This window comes from Argiope bruennichi, chromosome 9, assembly GCF_947563725.1.
Source record: "Argiope bruennichi chromosome 9, qqArgBrue1.1, whole genome shotgun sequence".
In the NCBI taxonomy this organism is placed as follows: Eukaryota; Metazoa; Arthropoda; class Arachnida; order Araneae; family Araneidae; genus Argiope; species Argiope bruennichi.
Genome location: NC_079159.1, coordinates 24,258,370 through 24,278,770, shown reverse-complemented (window position 1 = coordinate 24,278,770; position 20,401 = coordinate 24,258,370). Strand labels below are relative to the sequence as shown.

General features: G+C 32.8%; 1 protein-coding gene across 3 annotated transcripts in view; it reads right to left on the bottom strand.

Annotated features, from left to right (window-relative positions):
- Positions 1-6,518: 6,518 nt before the first annotated feature.
- Positions 6,519-20,401, bottom strand: part of LOC129983723 (uncharacterized) — a 460,651-nt gene continuing 446,768 nt past the window's right edge. For all 3 annotated transcript variants that reach the window (XM_056093321.1, XM_056093322.1, XM_056093320.1), the window contains exons 8-15: positions 20,219-20,365; positions 18,017-18,118; positions 15,347-17,413; positions 13,844-13,972; positions 13,265-13,378; positions 11,807-12,733; positions 10,766-10,913; positions 6,519-10,279 (exon numbers count right to left, since the gene is read on the bottom strand). In XM_056093321.1, coding sequence (XP_055949296.1) covers positions 9,765-10,279; positions 10,766-10,913; positions 11,807-12,733; positions 13,265-13,378; positions 13,844-13,972; positions 15,347-17,413; positions 18,017-18,118; positions 20,219-20,365 — 4,149 coding nt within the window. In that variant the 3' untranslated portion in view covers positions 6,519-9,764. The remainder of the gene's footprint in view (positions 10,280-10,765; positions 10,914-11,806; positions 12,734-13,264; positions 13,379-13,843; positions 13,973-15,346; positions 17,414-18,016; positions 18,119-20,218; positions 20,366-20,401) is intronic.

Below are 20,401 nucleotides of genomic sequence, written 5' to 3'. Positions count from 1 at the left end.
TTTTGAATTCTTAATTAGAATTTTAATTATTAATTAAAAACTAAATTTCCAGCCAAAAAAATCTTTTCATTTTCCCCACCGCCAAATGAGTACGGCTTCAGTTTTTTTCCCCAACAGTCATGAGGCTAGGCTTAAGATTTTTCGGCTGATTATTTGAAACGATTCTATTTATTTTCTTAATGCTTGATGCATTTAAAATTAAACATTGTTAATTAATCGATCTTTCAGATTCATTCTGAAGTACTTTTGAATTAACATAAAACAGAATAAAGGAAATTAAAAATTTCTAATTTGCATAGCGTTACCCCAACTGGCGCAGAAAAACTCACGCATTTGCGTTACGTATCGAATCCGAATGTTCGAATTATTTATGATTCTATCCGAAAACGTTTTTCAGGAATAAGATATCATTTTCCACAATTATTTTTTAATGCATACAATAAATTTGATACGTTGCAACGGATAAAGTATCACGATCTTATGTTTGAATTTTGTATTACTGTGCATGGTGGCAATTCTCAGAAATAAGATATTTTATTTGAAAATGATTAATTACAAACGTTTTAACGGATCACTGATTAATATAACATACTAAAATTCTGCTTTTTATAATTATAAAGAAGTTTGGGAAAATACTTGGAGGTGCACACGGATAATTATTACTTTTCGTTTTGAATGAATTCCGATTCTTTATCTGACTGTTTTCTAAGAAAAAGGTTGTACGGCACACAACATTTGTTACCTTCATTGAATTTTCAATTAAATGATTTTATTTCTTTTGTTAAGGATATCGTAAAAAAGGTAAGTGAACGAGCCAATAATAAGTTCCTCTAATCGGATAATAAAAAAATATTAACTCATTTGTATGCTAAATGAAATTTAATCTTTTTTTATATAAATTATTAAAGATATGATAATAAAAAATGGTTACAATAATCGTTTCAGTTTTTCATTTCTTTACTAATAAACTGCATGTACGTATCAAGTTATGTCAGCTATCATCAACTCAGCTATCATTTACTTCAGCTACAATGCTTATCATTATTTAATAAATGTTTCTGAAACTGATTTCATTTTGTAAATGAATTTTGAATTATTGCAACAGACAAATGTATCAATGACGGAATAAATCTCATGGCAACTTCATGTGTGGAATATAGAACTTTTTTTTTAAATCTTTCCTTTAAGCTGAGGAAGCCAGAATCTGTATCACTGAAGTTAGAGTATTTATTATACATCATAAAGGGTTTATACTAAGAAGGAAGGTGTTAAGAAGGAACAAATTATTTGTTCATTATTTGACAGTCACAATTATCTGTTAGCTCCAAGCGATTGTAACAGATGGCGGTATCTGTTGACTGGATTTAGTAAGTATTCTAACAGATGGCGCTGTGTTAAAAGTACCAACGTTTCACATAAGCTACAATTTAATGGCATAACCACCACGTAACCACCAGTGTAAATTTTCCAATTGAATTTTTAAATTCACTCGATATACCTGGAATGCCACCACATAACCTTCGATTAAAGATTGGTTCACCTATTATTCTCCTGCGTAATTTGAATCCACCTCGATTATGCAACGGTACACGTTTGGTCATCAAAAAGACCATCGGAAATATACTTGAAGCTGCCATTTTAACTGGAAAGTTTAAAGGAGAAGTGGTCCTGTTGCCACGTATTCCGATGATACCATCAGAATCTACGATACCCTTCAAAAGGTTACAGTTTCCAATTCGTTTAGCTTTTGCCATGTCTATAAATAAGTCTCAAGGCCAAACAATGTCCATTTGTGATTTAGATGGAAAATCCATGTTTTTCTCATGGGCAACTATATGTTGCATGTTCACGTGTAGGAAAACCGTCAAATCTATTTGTGTTAGCTAAAGACAGGTTAACCAAAAATATTGTGCACCGATTAGTGCTAAATTAAATTGAAATTAAAAGTATTTATAATTCAAAATAATAAACATTATTGTCAAAGATTTAAAACTATCTGCTCTACCTACCTCATTTATAAGTTTAAGTGTTACGTGCTTTTTACTAACAACTTTGTAATGTACTCATTTGTTACAAACTTGAATACAAAAAATATAGAAATTTAAATTTTTTTTGTATTGATTTTTGCTCAATATCAACGGTAGTAGAAAATCAATCATGGAGGTCCCCATGTTTTTTTACAAATGGCATCTGTGTAAAAAAGCATGGTGGTCCCCATGACTGGTGTTCTCCTACCGTTCCCTTGAATAGTTTATTACTATGTAATATAACAAAAACCTTAGCCACAGCAACGAGTGGCCGGGTCTGTTAGTATATATATATATATATATATATATATATATATATATATTCTTTTAATGCACCACTGATGTTTTAATGATGAGTAACTAATGTTTTGAAACTTTACTATCGATTTGATTAGAAAATTTCGTAGATCTATCTCATTCCCAAAAATGATTCGCTTCCGTAATTTTCTTGATGAACGCATTCCTAAACCGAAAACTTCCAAATGGCATTCTATCGAAAGTGATCCATTCAACTTCTGACAAAGATATCTTGGGCCATAAAGGAAGGCTGACGCAATAATAGACGGCCACCGGAAAAGAGTTATACGTGGAAGTGCCACAGATCACGCGAATTTTTCGGGGAGGGGGGGGGGCGTCAGTAAAATGTTTTAAGTGCCTCAGGTGTGTGTGCAGGGGTGGAGGAGCGGGTATTTTTCGAAGTGCTCTTTTCCGAAAATCTCCACCACCGAGTGTTTATTTTCCCAAGCATTGTTTCTGTTTGGGCCGAGATGCAGCCTTTGTTGCGCTGGTAACTGCGCTTAAGCTCTTGTTTTGGAACCGGAGAAGAAAATACCGTTTGTTTCTACACTAAGAATGTTCTTTAATACACCCGTTCGAGAGGTGCATCAGCGGTAAATCTAATAAACATGATCGAGAGCTCCGGAAATTTATGGGCTTTTCCTTCAATGGAGTTGTGGAGTAGAGCAAGGGTCGCGGTCGGGAAATGGGACGATAAATAATACAGAAAGCGTCACTTTATAGCTTCTGAGGTACTTCCCGTTCAATTTTGTTGCCAATGGGTTTGAAGGGTACATTTCAAACTATCGTGCATATATATAAAAAATATCACATGTCATCTTCTCCCTTGTTCGATAAAAATATAAAAAACAAGATACGATGGACAGGAACTGTATACCATCAGCATTTTTAACACAGCTTTTTTTTTTGTTTTTTACTTTCTTGTGTACGTCGTATAGAGAAAGTATAGTAATCGTCAACAAATTCGAACTCGAGATTTGACGAATACCCATGATTTAGACCTCCCTGACTAGAATTTTGTAAAATGTCTATCTGTCTGTGACATAGATAACTCAAAAAACGCTTTGAGCTAGACAGTACAAATCTGGTATACAGTCTTTATACCAAATGTGCAAATTTTTATCACATTTTATATAAAATCCTCTCAGAGGAAGTCCGCCTGTTCGAATATAACATGATAATTATAAAACGAAGAGATAAAATTCGATACCCAAATTTAACATCTTTAATATAGACGTCTGTCGAATTTTGAGCCATATATAAAGAAGGGTTGATTATCTGTCTGTCTGTATTTTCAGAAACATGTAAACGCGATCATTCAAAAACGCAATGACTTAAATATATCAAATTTGGCATGAAATTTAGTGACTACAAGTTCAGTTTTGTGTCAAATGTTTGGTTCATTCGGTTAAGAAAATACATGTCTTAAATACAAATTCTATTTTTGGATACTATTAAAGCACGCCAAGGATTAATCGCCAAATAACTCCTTAAGTACGGCACGATAGATAGATTCAGTAAAAATGCTAAATTCACGCTAAAAGTTAATTTTTCGTAACTACTGTACGCCAGTGCCATGAAAGGAGTTTTCTTTCACGACAAATTTATTAGAGAGTAAGCTAGAAAGTTTTGGTGTGATCACTCCCGCAGGTTTAAAAACAAAATGCAAGTACAGTATCGATGCACCGAGTAATATTCACTTACGTTTTAGATTGCAGGATGATAAAATATAAGGTACTAGCCATGCCTTTGCCAATGTTTATTTACTGTATATGTTTATAAGAAAAATCAAATATAACCTTTATGTGTAACAATTTTCGAATTTTTATATTCAGCCCTGAAGAAGTTTTAGGATCCTCAACAGAAATTAATGATAACTAATTAATTACAATTAAAAAAATTTGGGATAAAGGACATTTTTAATTTCACTGTTTGGCATATATATATATATATATATATATATATATATATATAAAGATTATTTGGATTTACCATTGTACAATATGCTATATATAATTTAGCGTGAAAGATGAGTAGAGTTTCTATTTTGAAACCGGCAACTTTGAGGGATTGTCTTCTAGTTCTTTTTTTAAAAAAGAACTGGAAGACAATCCCTCAAAGTTGCCAAAATCGTTATTAAAAGTTAAAAGTACAAAAGAATTGAAAATTGAAAGTTCTGTAAGTTGAATGGCTGTTATTTGTCTGTAAGGATGGTTTCACGAATTAACTACCGGGTGCACAATTTTATTCATTAAAAAGTTTGGTATGCTTGTTATGATGTATTTTTTAAATTTTTTTTTAGAAAAAAAATACATATTTTTTTCATTTGAAATAAAAATTATTGCTAAACTAGATAATGATATTGTACCTTTCTTTTTGTACATGGATGTTACAATTTAGTGATTAAGATTCTTGTTTCGCACTTAAAATATCATTAAACATTTATTGCTTTATAAAATATGAATCATAAATTCATTTTTGAATTTCTTAATAAACTTCAGTATTAAAGAATGAAACGTTTTTCATGCATTATTTTCACCACTTTTTCATACCTATGGAATTTCGCATCAGAAAAAAATAAGTAAATCTGAAAATATTTCTTTTCTTCTATTATTAACAGTAGAACCTATAAGGAAAATATTGTTGTTTCAAATGGCACTTGTCATAGACAAGCCTTCTGATGAAGTCATTTATTTTAAGCCGACAGAGCGTCTCTTGTTTTTCAGTAGCGCCATCTAGGGCCAAGAGTACGTCTTAGCTACTCACGCGTCACAACCCTTCTTACGGGGCGGACTTCTTTCATGCATTTCATTCACTCATCCGCAGATCGTCATTTAGACCTGAATCAGAGAACGATCACCTCTGAACTAGTACCCCCAGTGGTATTATTCTCGACATGGAGGACTTTGTGACCACGACAGATTTATATGTGCACCAGCCACCACGCACATACAGAAAATCTTCCGTTGGCGGGATTTGGCTGCGAATCCAACGCGCTACTCACCAGGCTATCCCGCTTTTAAGGCAATTATTGAAACATTTGAGTGACACGAAATCTTGAGCTCTTGATTATTCATGTTTATGAATAAATTTATAATTTTTATAGTAATATATTTTTATATGGAAAATTAACAAGCTTTTTATTCTATTTATTATAGAGGGAGAGGCTATTTTACTCTAAATCCAACAGGTATGCTGTCGATACTGATTCAAACAGTGGTGGCATACAAGAAGGTAATTTCTGTACCATGAAATCATCATTATATTCTCAAATGATATTATATTGTATATTGTTTGAAGTTTGACAGAAACAAATGAGATTGTCTAAATTTTTATGCAATCCTCCAATCCTATTAGTCATATTTATTTAAACTTTCTCCACACTAAAATTTTAAGCAACTAAAATTCCCCTCTTCTCTGATCAAAACTGATCGAGTTATAAAATTTTGAATTCCAATTATTTGACTTGTTAAGATTAATCAATAGTCACTGCTTCCTTTTAATATTGATTGGGCGTCTTTTTCCAAGTAACCATTAAAATTGTCCTAATTGATATTTGTAATTTCTTAACTCGATCCGTTTCAGTCATAGGCAAAATGAACTTATATTGCTGCCTATAATATCAATGTTTGAAGAATATTTTGCTATATATGATTAATAGGACCGGAGGATTGCATAAAAGTGTAGACTACCTAATTTCTTCAGCAGTAAGTACATTTATTTATTGATCCAAACCGCATAAAATATGATGCAAGTACATCTAAACATTTTTATGCAGAAATTAGCTATTGGACCAAGATTAGAGCGACTACTCTGTATATTTTTTAAAACACAATTTTAATTTTTTTAAATCATAAAAAATATGAATATTGAATTACTATGGAACCTTATGGGCATGCAGGCTGGCAATAAAAACTTATCTTTAAAATTTATAAATGAAATACAGAAATATTGTATAAAATTTTATAAATCCAAATCAAACTTTTGAAAGAAAAGCTATAGAAAGCTTTCTTAAATGATCTTTAGCTAATTCATCAAGGTTTTTAAAAAGTTGCATTTTAACATTAGGTTAAGGAAAATTAACTCAAACTAATTTCTAAATAAAAAGTAACTCATTTTTAAAAAATGATATCAATTTGATGATGAATGCTGGTTTTATGAAGGTTAAGAAAACAGAAATGTTAGAAACTTGACAAGTTTTTAAATCACATCTTTATTGAATAACAGTTTACCAATACAGAGATCAGAACATAAACCGAATAGTTTTTATTTTACAAGCACCATAAATTAACAGATTAAATACAGAACAGTCAAAAAGAAGTCTTGATTAACAATGAATAGACGCGCATTCGACAAATTCAGAATCGAAATTAAAATCTTACGGTAGACTCAGACTTTTTTTTCTAAACGTTGAATCTCTGAATTATTTCACTTATGCAATACAAATGCTTTTTGCGCTATTGTTAACAAACGAAAAAATTCTGCACAAACATGTTGCGTCTTTTTTATACAATTCACCCATTTGTTTTCCAAAAGAATTCATAGTTTTATCATATTAAATAAAATTTAATTGTTTCGTTTTTTTTTTACAAAAAGTAAATTTCTTACAATATAAACAATTAAATAGAGACAGTAATAACTTAAAGATGACTCGTCACACAACATTCAATTATTAATTCACCCCAAGTTACGACCAATATAAAAAATTTACAAACTTTTCGCGAATTATAAATACATTAAACATATAATTTACCACAATTCACGTTGAATATATCAGAAACAGCTTTAATATAATCAACACGCAGAATACCTCAAATTTTACACGGGAAAAAAAAATCGACAAAAGAAAGGAAATTATTTCCCTAGTATATACAGCAGGAAAGCTGCTCTAAAAATAGTCCTCTGTACAAAACCTTTAAAGACCTCGTAGAAAACGTAATACCCTATCAAACCTATACTCACGTCTGTTTCCAAGAACACGTACTATTTATTTACAGACAGTTGTTTGGACAATAGAAATGCCGAGCAGACAATTTGAATTGTAAGGAAACTGATAGTATTTCAACCAAGGCTAGTTCTCATGAATAAAAATCAATGAGATAGTTTTATCTCATGGAGTTAAAATTTGAAATATTTCTAATTTTTAAAGAGCAAAAAATTATTTTGTAAAAAAAAAGATGAGAAATCCCTGCAATGATTCTTTTTTTCATTAGTAGGTAGGAATCCAATTTTGATTTCGTTCTTTTGATTTTTGCCTTTGAATATAGCTCTTTATTCATCGCGATTGCAGTATAGGAACGACCAAAATAAGGGAAGAAAAGAAGTGGGAATAAATTTGTAACTTTCCATGGTGAACAGAGTGTTCTCTTTTGAAACGTAACTATTGTCAGATTATGTGATTTTTTTTTACGAAACACCAAGGAAAATACTATTAGAAATGAAAAATAATTCTTTGAGAAAAGGCAAATTAAAACTAAGTTTAAAATTTCTAAATAAAATCAATATATTTTGCTAGCAAAGACCATATTGTCTCATGATTTTCACCACTAATTTATGATTGGTACAAACAGTCACATGATCTCGTCTTATGATTTGCCGATCATAACTAATAAATATCCTAATGCAAACACAGCTTAGATATTAATTTCGAAAGATATTACTGAGAAAGCAGACATTAATTTCAGTTAATAGAATCGATGTATCGAGTTTCATAATGGCAAATCAATTTTAGTGTATTTATTATTGAAACGATGATTAATATTTCCGATTCCTAAACACATCATGCTCTGGAAAGCATAATACCTTTATCTGCTCGGCATTTGTAGTGCACCTAAACGCATGACCCATTACAAGAAGAGACATGAATTAATACAACACCAAACAATGCCACCCAATATATTACTTATAGAAGCTGTACTCAGACCATTCAGATGGATAGAAAAGCACTAAAAATCAAACACATCCACAAATCAGTCCGTTCTCTAGTCTGTATATATAAAAAAAACAAAAAACAATATAAAAATGCATTGTAAAACTCTAAAACTTGATGTATATACATTTCACGACGGCTGCGGTTTTTTAAATGCCTCAAAAGAATCAATAGAATATATAAAATACAAACGACTCTCAAATACGTAAGAGATACGGAATCAAAAGATCGAGGTAAATTTCAGGTTGAGTTGTAAATATGAATGGATTGTACTTAGTTACAGCAAATTCGAACGAAATGAAAGGAAGTTATTATATGCGAAAGGCACAAGTATAATTCTAGTTTCTTCCGAGAATTCATAAATGGAATACAAACGAATTAATATTGAGCACGTTTCTTTGAGAAATAAATGCTGTAAATAATAATCTATGATGTGGTTATTCTAATGTAAATAAAGCAAGAATCTAACACTCGGTAATGATTGCATTGAAAAGTAAAACAATGTAACTGAGTATAAAATGTGATACATTTCTGTGTTAAATTTTTTACTCAGTTCCAACCCAGATATATCCAGTTTTGCAATTTGGAATCGATAATACTAGTTGGCAGATTCATTTTAAGATTAATTACGATCAAAACCAGTCACAAATTATCCACTCATGCAATCGAGAAATCTGTCAATTTTGGTTTTTACCGAAAAAGAATCAACACCATATATTTGCCATGCTCAGTCAATTGTTTTTTGTGCGTTTTAACACTACATGGCATTTGAAAAATAAGGTGACTTACCAGACTTCTTAAATTAAATTTTATTATATTATAAATCAGACTTCTTAAATTAAATTTTATTATATTATAAATATTTCTTGCATATTACAAATAAATTAGCCGATATTACGAAATAAATGCTTTTCAAGGACAGCTTATCTCTGAAATTTTTATAATATTTAATTTTGATAGTGAATTAATATATGAAATTCCTTAACAAAATGAGAGAAACCGTTTAAAAAGTATTTCTTTTAAGGTAATATTAAGTCAAGTTGATAAAATAGGAAAAGCACACGTTGAGCCAGTTAAACTGTTTAGAATGCATTTTAAGAGATCTTAATGCCTTTAATATTAATAAATAAGTTTCAACAAAATCCAGTTTTAAGTGCCAACATTTGATATTCTAAGCAATAGAAATACTACATTTAAAACGAAAATCGATTCTTTTTATTGAGCTCTTTCTATAACGCCACGTGCGTGCTACGTCATCCATCGTAGATCCACCCCCTCATAACATTCTACGTATTGGCAACGCGAATTACCACTGGCTTCAGTAACTGAAATCTAGACCCATTTGCACTGGATATATCTGGGTAACAATATCAGGGGATTGAAAAGTCATAGTCGGACGCAGTCATCCTTTCTGAACGAAGAGTCCTCAAATGTACAGAAGTTTCGTGTTGCAAGAAACCAAGCAGGCAACATAAATGTACAAAAATAGACTTGATATTCGAATTCTCTCTTCAGCTGACGTCGTCGTAGCTCTCGGGTGTCGAGGAATAGCTTTCTGCGCAGGAGTCGCTCAGGGATATATGATCCAGCAATTCGCAGTCCTGAGAATTGAGGGTGGACGACGACATGTTGTGGCTCAAGGGTTTATTCCACAGATTCGGTAGCCTCAGCTTGCGCGCGCTGTAGTTGGAGAACGGCGACTTGGCGAGGTCGGTCATCTTGGATGGAGGATCGGCGGTGGCCACCGATTTAGAATGGTTGCCAATGGTGGGAGACACCAGTGAAATTCGTTCTTTAATGGACGATATTTGTCGACACGACAGGCTCAGGTTGGATGGAGGGATGGGCGGCGTTTCTTCAGGCGGAGTAGTTGGCTTATTCAGCGATTCAACGGAAGGGATCTCCTCCAAAAAGTCGAAACAAGCAATTGCTTCTTTCTCTTTATCGCCAAATCTGTAGAAGAGTTCTCGTCGACCCACGATGGACGACCGCTTTTTCATGTCATACAAAGGATTGTTTGCTGAAGCTAAAAGGGACAAAAATAAAATACATTAGCGAAACAAACATTTCTTACGCAAACATCTCATTTGGTCTTCAAATAAATTGTTTTAACACTATTGTAAGCTTAATTATAGTAATTAGTTTGCATTATATGAAAATTATAGGATCCATGACGTATCCAAATAAGTTCTCGTTTTTTTCGCTCTCTCGTTATGTAAATGTGTCACTAATAATGTGGCAAAAAAAAAAACACACTAATAATTTATATCTGAGGTGCCCTCTAAGACCGACATTCCGTGCCTTTTCTGCCTTCGTATTAGTTTCGCCAGGAATTTAAAATAAAAATGTACTAAATCCATTGAAACTCAACAGACGAAATGTTAATTATTAAGCACTTAGTTCGGAAATTTCAATTTGTTAAAATAATAGAATAAAATTTGGCAACTATCAAGAAGATTTCGTAAATAATTCTAATAAGAAAGGATGGAAAAGTAGTTCTTTAAATTTTTACCTTTGGCTTTGTGTCGTCGTTCTTTGCATATCCTGTGAAGATGAGAGTTGGTTTGGATCACAAGTACTTCGTTATCTTCTTCTTCTGTACCACTACTTCCACTGCTGCTGGTCGGAGCTTTGAGGGAATCTAAAAGATTGCTTCTGACCTGCGCAAATGAGAAAACGGATGTCTGTAATCATAATCGCCAACCTAAGTAGAAACTACAAATTGCCATTAAGTCTACTGCATCTCGTACACTCAGTTCGAGACTGTTATAAATGTTTTAGAAAAATATGATATTTAGTTCGATATTTCATAAAATAAATTCATTTTCACAGATCAAAATAATTTTTATTTTTTCTACTTTAAGTATATATTATTTTTATGAAAGAAAACTTAATAAACGTAGAAAGAAGAGACATAACTCAGAGATGCACATCTATTTAATGCTAAAATTGATTAACAGAAACATGAGGACATGGCAAGTAAAAATGGAAATATGTATTTATATTGACCATTGTATTAATGAAAATTTTATGTTATTTATTCAAGATGGACTGTGAATATGACAATACAGCTCAACATGTATGCTTAATTTAGCAAACGATCAAGAATAATATATTATAATACTGACTCCATTTAAGATTATAAGAACAGATTACCGAAGAATTAATGGATGGGATGATATTATATTTTGTATAATTTATTTATTATATTATTTTATGCTACTTTATCAATTGAAATAAGAAACATTGAATCATAATAAATAAACAACGAATAACATTATAATAAATAGAATATAAATTTTATAAGAAAATATAATACATATTATTTTCCAAATCAGTCCATTGACCTGTGTTTTCTATAATCCAAAAAAAAAAAAAAAAAAATCTTTGTCCTTATTTTTTGATATGTTTTGGATATTTTTTTTATATTTATTGACCCTACAATGTATAAGATTAATAAATGACCATGCTGAATCCTGAAGAAATGAAATGCGTAGGTGATAATTCAAAACAGAAAAAACGATTGTCTTAAAATAAAAGTTTCAAGTATTACCGATGGATCACTGAGAGCAGGATTCGGCTGTAAATGGATCCACGCAGTTCCACAACCCTCTTTCAGATGACTCCGTCTGGACACAAGTCTGTCTCGCTTCCACTGTTGTCTTTTCGAAGCATCTTCGCTTTTCGATGGACTCCCGCTTCTGAAAACGATCTTCGTGGGACTCTTGGGCTTGACAGAAACAGAAGCAATGCGAACTGGAAGACAGGAAACGGGTGATTTTTCACTCGAGGAACACTCGCTGACAGGAGATTTCTTGTTCTCGGCGTCGCTCTGACACACAGAGAAATTATTTGGAGGAACTTTGGTGCAAATACTTGTTTTGGCATGGCAATCGGATTCTTTGGAACCCGGGTCGGTAACTGTGGGAGAGCTCTTTTGCAGAGAGTGCTCTGGTACGCTAGGAACGGAGACAAAAGACAAGCTGACTGGCCTGGTTGGTTTGACCAGTCCAGTCGGCTTTAGTTTATCTGCAGACGACTTGGATAAACTTTTTGGAGGGGCTTTCCGGTTGAAGATGGGCGATTCCACTAATTGTTTCACTGTCATGTCTCGTGTTTTGGACGGCGAGAAGCGATCCAAGCTCTTGAGGGATCCGATGCTGCAGAGGGTGTAGAAATCCCCGTTGAACTCAGTAGCTTCTGGATCCAAGCATTCCACATCAACATCTTCTGGACAATCGGGTATACATTCAGCCACACAAGCATCACTTTCAAAAAGTGGCTCTGATGATATTACGTCCGATTGTGTTGGCGAAATGTTATCAGTCTTTTGAATAGGAAGCAATGAAATAATTGCATTTGTTTCTTTGGATTCGTTGGGATAAGGACTGAAGCGCGTTCTGGACGGGGGTGAAATCCGAGTTTCCACAGAAGGGAGTGGATATTCACCTATTTCAGCAACTGGCTCCAAATGTGACACCTGTTAAAAATCGAAAAAGAGATAAGACAATACAAAAATCAGGGGGGGGGGGAATTATATTTTAAATGTTTTAAATGCGGAAGCGTAACATTAAAGACGTTTCGATAAAACAAGATGTTGGAAACACAGACATTGAATGTTTTAATTTTATTCGTATAAAACTGCCAACATTAAACTTTTTAACAAATCTATTAAGAAGTTGTAGAAGACAACATAACAATAAAGTGAATTTCAATGCTCATTAAATTTATATAGATTAATGAGGATTTCATCATTACAATTAATTTACTTTTAAAATAATTTCTCAAGAATAAATTTTTCAAAGACAAATCCTTAACTTAAGAGTCGAATTACTTTCCAAAACGTTATATTTAAATTTAAAAGAAGCACGGAATTCGTGTTCATTGCTTTCATAATAGAAAACATAAATTTCTTATTAAAAAGAAACAACGCAAATAGCTGAAAATGATTCTCACGTCTTTTTTTTTGCATTAAATTATAAAAATAATAGATAAATAGAAAATTACAGACCGTCAACTTAGGAGAATTGTTGAAAACTATTTCCTTCTGAAGCCATCTTTCAACGAAATCTCGGTGGTCTAAGTTCTCATATTCTGCATCACTTGCACTATTAAGGTCGTTATCCTAAAAATGAAATAAATAAAATGTGACTGCTTTATCAGCATCAAAAAGTGAGGAATAACTGTGAAAAAAGAAATGCTCGAGTAGAAATACAGACAGAAGTAAAAATATGGATATTATTAATTAACTGGATATGAAATATTTGAAGTTTTGAACATTGGGATCATTAAATAATCAATTTTTATAAAAAAAACAATAATGATTTTTACAAAATGCATGTAAAACCTGGAAATACAGTAGCATTTTTAAATTGAAAAAAATTATACGAAACAACTTTCCACCAGTTGAAAAAAATTAAAATCAAACGTGGATCTTCAGAAAATTATTGATGCAATCTATGTAGGAAAACTTATCTCAAACAAAAGGATCGATGTTTGATGTTATATTTTGAAACGAATAAATAAAGACTAATATTTAAATTTGATGAATTTTTCACATGGCGATAATCAGTTTTTGTGATGAACATACCCGAGATCCCTTCTGGCTGGTTCGGACTAGGTCGACATCCTCCATTTCGTCGCTCACCACATGGCAGGATACGCAAGATTGCACAGAACTCAAGGACGAACTACGGGTAGGAGAAGGCCAGGCAAGGTGCTGCAAAAGAGTTTGCATGTTGCATTTATTAATGTTTAGAATGAGATAAGTAATTTAAGAAAAATATTACACAAAAATTATAAAAAAAAACATTTTTATATTAAAAAATTGTATGAATTATGATATTAAAGACAATTTTGTAAGGAGGTAAATGCTTGGTTTGGGACCGATTATATTGCAAACTAATTTTAAGAAATGCATGAACAATATTTATACCATATAATCTATAAATTAAGGAATCAGTCAATAAGGACATAGCTTTTCCATTCCACTTATTGCTAAGATCATTTACGATTTTAAACAAAAATTATTTGATTTGGCATTAATTGATTTAACAGCATTCAGATGCTGAATTTGTCGACTAACATCTAAAGATATTGTCTGTTTTATTTTATACATTCACAAACGAAAATAACTATGCAGAAAATTTGTTTGGCATCAAGCGTCAGATTCTTCGAAGCAGTATGGTAAAATCGCATGAAATTAAAAAAAAGAAATACGAATATTAGATGAAAACGAAAGAATATATAAGTTACATTATTTTGCTTAGTATGAGATTTGAAGAACACTGACAGACACAAAATGAAAAATGATGAAATAGCATGAATTTCGTGCTTTTCGTGATCCATATTTTATAAAAGTTCTGCCAATTTCTGCACTTAAAAATCTTCCAACATACATTTTTGAAAAAATTACACAGATTATCTTTGGATATAACATGGTCTTGTAAATAACAACAGAAAGAAAATTTGAACACAATAAAGAAAAAAGCTTAATATGTTTGCAAACGTAATAATTGTCCTGTGGTATTTCCCTTGGTCACACAGGGAAAATCTGTGTGACCAAGTAATAAATCATTTTTCACAATCAAATATAAATAATCCATTTCAGAACCATGAAAAGTATTTTTAATATAAATAATTCATTTCACAACCATAAAAGTAACTTTGTGAACATCTTCAATTTTTTCACTGGTGGACACAAAGCAGCCATTCATCCAAAATTCCTTACATGCACCATGAAATGAAGACACAAGATATAATATCGGACTATTTAGATAACCATGCCCAACATGCTTGCAGATACCAAATGCGCATCAATGACTGCGAAAATACTTGAAAGTACTTGCGTGAAACTGATTATCATATGCATGTTGTCCTTATAGCCAAAGGAAGGGTAGTTATTAAGTAGGCAACCAAAACTCAAAACTTCCTTTTACATTGTATTAAAAACTTCTTTTCTAATCTTTATACATATGTGCGTACATTAAAGCAACGTAAGACATTATTATATCGTACAAGATGGATATAGCATATTGATTAATTGAAAATATTTGGAGATTAAATGAGGATAAAGTAGCAAAAATATACTTACATCTTGCCCAGCCATTGTTGATTCTAAAGTGCGCAAGATCTCAGGTTTGAAGCTGATTCCTCCAGTAGGAGAAGACTCAGATTCCGAGCCAGAATTCTGATGCAACGCAGGAATGTTCTTGGATGATTTAAGGCCTCTTCGCATTGAATCCTCTAATTCATGAATGGCATCCTTCAGATATAAAACAGTATCCGATGCTACTCTTTCGAGACCAGGTTTGAACTGTTCGGTATTCTGGCCAGTTAAATTATTTAATTCCGTAACGGATGAGTTTGTGGACGATTTGATGGCAGAAGCCTGAAATGCTTCGTCTTGTGGGATCGAATCGACATTTTCTGTAACAACAATACAAGGGCTACAATTGTTTATGAGTTTTTCAAGGGAAGGCTCACTCAAAAGGGGTTCTATAGGAAAATGTTTGACCTGAATGTCGCCTTCAGAAGAATATAAAGACCAGATACTTTCATCAATAAAAGGTGCCAGAGCTTTTTCGCGCCACAATTCCTCCTCCGGTTCTGTAAGTGTAGCTTTCTCAGCTGTTTCCACTCGATCGTCATATAGATTATCGTCTATATAACTGTGTCTTGTGCAAAATACTATTTTGTCGTCACAAATCGATTTTGTATGACCTAAATGCCATGAATTTCGATAATTTGTCAAGCCCATAATTTCCTTCGGGAAATTTATGTAATCAATCATAGTAGACTGATCGACACCTGAAAGCTTCTGATCATTAGGCAATTTAGAAGGAGAAAACCTATCAAATTCTTGAAATGCTTTCGAAGATTCATGTTTCAGAGTACCGGAATCAGACAGAAATTTATCACAAACTGAATCAGATTTATTATCACTGAGCATTGAGTTCTGATCGAAAACATTACCTGTGCTTCTAATAGTAGGCTTGACGCTAGCAATTTGTTCTTTGCATTTAACGGTTCCGAGTTTTCTACCTGCGGCATCAAATTTAGGTAATTCATTAATAGTCCTGCTTGGTTCCTCTTCAAAACCATTAGCTGCTCGCGGAGTTGCAACTTGATGCAAGGGCCCGAAGCCACTATCTGAAGATGAACACATTGAACCGTCTAAGCATTCAGTGACGCTGTCGTCGCTGTTACAGATATCTTTTTCTGTAATAACATATGTTGCCGAGTGTTCCGGCTCACTGATGGTAGTGTCTGCTGCCGAATCGGGTTGCAAATCGCTGGACATGGTAGAGTAGCCTTCGTCTCTAGTTCTGTTTCCACCTTCTATCGTTGTAGAAGATTCAGAAGTGGACGAGCTTTGTTTGCTATTCAAATCATCCTCTGGACGGTCTACACCCAACTCCATGTCCAGTTTGAGTGCATCAATGGAGGCAGCAACTTTTCTCTTAATTTCAGGCACTGACATACTGGTACTCAGTTCGCAGTTGAAGCTCCATACGTGTTGAGGTTGAGGGAATGTTGGAATGGGAGATATTTGGTTAACGCATTCTTTACCACTGTAGGAAGGTGTCATTTCTTCAGAAGAAACTTTCCGAGAATCCCACCGAATGTGGTTGGATTTAATTCTTTGTTTAGAATCTTTGGCTCCTTTCTCGGCGGGGGATTCAGTCCTGGAAAGTCTTTTCCTTTTAGCACTAGATCCTTTGGGTCCCTTAGGGGTGCTTTGTGGCTTATTTCTCAAGGATGGTAAAGCGGAGGATGGTTTTGAATTTGGCACAAGATCTGAAGAGGAAGTTTCTCGGCTTAAAGCCTCATTTCTAGATTTTCTAGGCGGTTGCATGTCTGTTTCGCTTTTCTTGCGAACCAGAACTGGCTTTGAGCTACTAAACGATGGTATTTTGGAAGCACACCCTACTTTAGCAGTAGGACTGGTGACTGGACTTCTGGGTTCTGAGTAAACACTCTTTATTGGGCTTAGATTTGTACTTTTTGGTGGATCCTTCTGCTCTTCAGATGAAATGGAAGATTTCTGTGTCACTGAACTCTTCTTCACGGGTGATGATGTCAGCGGGTGATGGGATGGTTTTCGAAGTTGTATATAAGAATTCATCTGCTCAGATTTCATGCTATCGACTTTTTCCGCCTGGGGAGAAAAATATATGTATTTATTGTATTGAAATCTGATAAATCTAATCTAATTTTTAAAAAATTCAGTTGTATTCAGAAAGAGATTTAAAAATGTTAAGATTTTAAATTAAATGCATGGTTTTTCAAACAATGCTATTTCTTTTTAGAATTTCGATTCGAAATGCAAAATCATATTGGGAGCAACAGCAATAAACAACTCACAAGTTAAACTTATATTTTAATATTAGACATTAATGGCATACTTACTTTTAAAAGAGATGAAGTTTAATTCCCCCCCCCCCCCCCATCCTCAGAACTTCCATTTCTCATGAGATTTTCCCAAACGACATGTGTGTACATTTGAAATACGATAATTTAATTGTTTTGGCATTGAAAATAGAGTTATTTGAGAAATAAATAAATACAATTCTTAAAATACGCGAAATATAGAAGTTTAGAATAACTTAAATAAACAAATCTCTGAATTTGATCTCATAGATATTTTTGTTGATATTAAGTTAAGAGTCTGATTCAGAAAATGTTTATTTTGATATGAAAAGAAAGAAGGGTACACAACCAAACCAATATAGAAAAATATAAAAAGAAAGACTCATATTACCTTTTCCTCTTTTTCTTTATCCATGAGTTCCATTAGAGTTACGTTTTCTTGTTCCAGCTGTTCCACTCTCAGATGCAAAACCTTACATTCTTCTTCCAGTCTCTAACGGATAAAAAAAAAGGAAGAATTTAAAAAAAAAAAAATGTACATAAAAGTGATAAATTCTATAATATAACATATAAAATGCAGAATTAAAAGGAATTATTCCAATATAAAATTTCAAAAGTATCACGAAAAGAATGCCAAAAAATTCATATAAAAAGTTAATAATAATGCCAGCTATTGATTTCATTGTTTTGAATTTTCTTATCAGAGATATAACGATAAAAGTGATATCATTATTTTACTCAAAAATGACAAGAAAGCAGTCTTAGAAATGAGCATTCAATAATCCGAGTTAACTCAATTTATTGTCTCAATAAAAGTTAATTACATAAGAATTGTATACATTAATAAAATATACGTTGAACCAGCTTAAGTTGTCTTCCCAAAACTTTCTCGCCTACTCTCGGATGAAATTATCATGCCAAAGAACGCCTTGCATGGAACTAGCGTATAATAGTTACGGAATATTAATTTTTGGCTAGAATTTAGCATTTTTACTAAATCTAATATCCTTGGCGATTTTTTTTTTTTTTTTTTGCTATTAATCCTAGCTATGCGGTTAATAGTATTCGAAAATCAAATGTGTGCTTTAGACACGTTTTTTCTCAACCGACTGAAGCAAAGATTTGACACAAAATTATATTTGTCGAAAAAAACCCATACACAGTTTCATATATTTAAGTCATTGCGTTTTCGAATGATCGCGTTTACGTGTTTCTGAAAGTACAGATAGACAGACGATCAAACTCTTGTTGGATTGGGAATTCTTTTGACATGTAATACTAAATCTGTGTACAAAATCGTATCTATCTAGCTCTCTTCGTTTTATAGGTATGGTATTAGCTTGTATTTGAGTAGCCGGACAGATGAAATTCCTCTGAACAGATTTTACTTAAAATTTGATAAAAATTTGGAAGTTTGGTGTAAAGACCGTATATCAAATTTCAACTGTTTCGTTTAAAGCGATTTTGAATTATCTTTTCACAGACCTAAATTTTCCAAAAACGTGTTTTTTTTTAATCTCAGGGAGCCTAAAACACAGAGATACGACAAAATTTCGAGTTCGACTTTTTTTTTGGCGATTATTATACTTTATCTACACTACGTATACGAGAAAGTAAAAAACAATATTTTCGAGTTTTGAACTCTATTTTTGTATATACGTATAAAATCTCTCAAAAGATATTAAACAGCAACGTTATAGCACAACTTTTCAAATGAATATATAATGCATTCAGTATTTCACGGAAAACTAAAGGCACTCATTTTGTATGAACTCGGCAAAAAACAATTTAATTCTTCGCTATTTTTCTTTATTTACAGAATAATAACTAAGCACAAGTCTCTGTATTTCACAGAACTATTAATAGTTCAATTATCAAATGTACTTTTGTTTTGACGTAAGAATTAATAATACTTAACTGAAAAATTCCTTAGGAATTGCATTCATTTTACCATGGTGCACAACTTTCAGTTCAGTTATACTTTTACTTTAAAAAAAAATCTTGTAACTAATTTTATTATAGAACAGACTTGAGAATCGCTCCTCCTAAGGCAAATTATTTAAGCGAAGAAAAAGTCACGCGTGCTGAGATCAAAGGAATACGCTGATTGTGTATGTATCGGAATGCGATGTTTTGACAGTCATTTGACACCAGGAAGGGTCTTTGACCCACTTGCCTTCTCGTGATAGTGCATCCCCGAAGCGGGTTTCTCCAATACAGGAAAATTTAAATACCTATAATCACGAAATATGAAAATGCAATTTCAACAGATAAAACCTGTTCAGACATAATCGGTCGGATGTTATTCTTCAGTTATCTGCGAAAAATGGCATATTTCGAAAAAATTTTTTAAAAGTTCACGCATTTTTCGAATGTTATGGTATTACCAACCACAAAAATAAAAGTTTAATCATTACACAGTATTTAAAGCTTCACCAGGAAGTAAAACGATTCCAGTATTTAAAAGAATAATTTTAGAAACACACGCCTTCCTATTTTAGGCGCAAAAAACATTAGGACACATTTAAGACCACAGGCTTATTTCCCACATTTATAAGTGAACTCGTATGATTCCTGAGTTCTTTTCACTCACTTTTTGTGCGAGCAGTGTTTGGACTAGTTTGTTCGCCACTTCGTCCAAGCAAGTTTCATACTGGATTTGCTGCTGCTGATTGTTGCGTTCCATCTGGCCCAATTTTTCCACCAACACCTTGGCTTGCTCTTCTTGACTCCGAGGACTCTGAAAAACCAACCACACAGACTTTCAAGTTGCGGA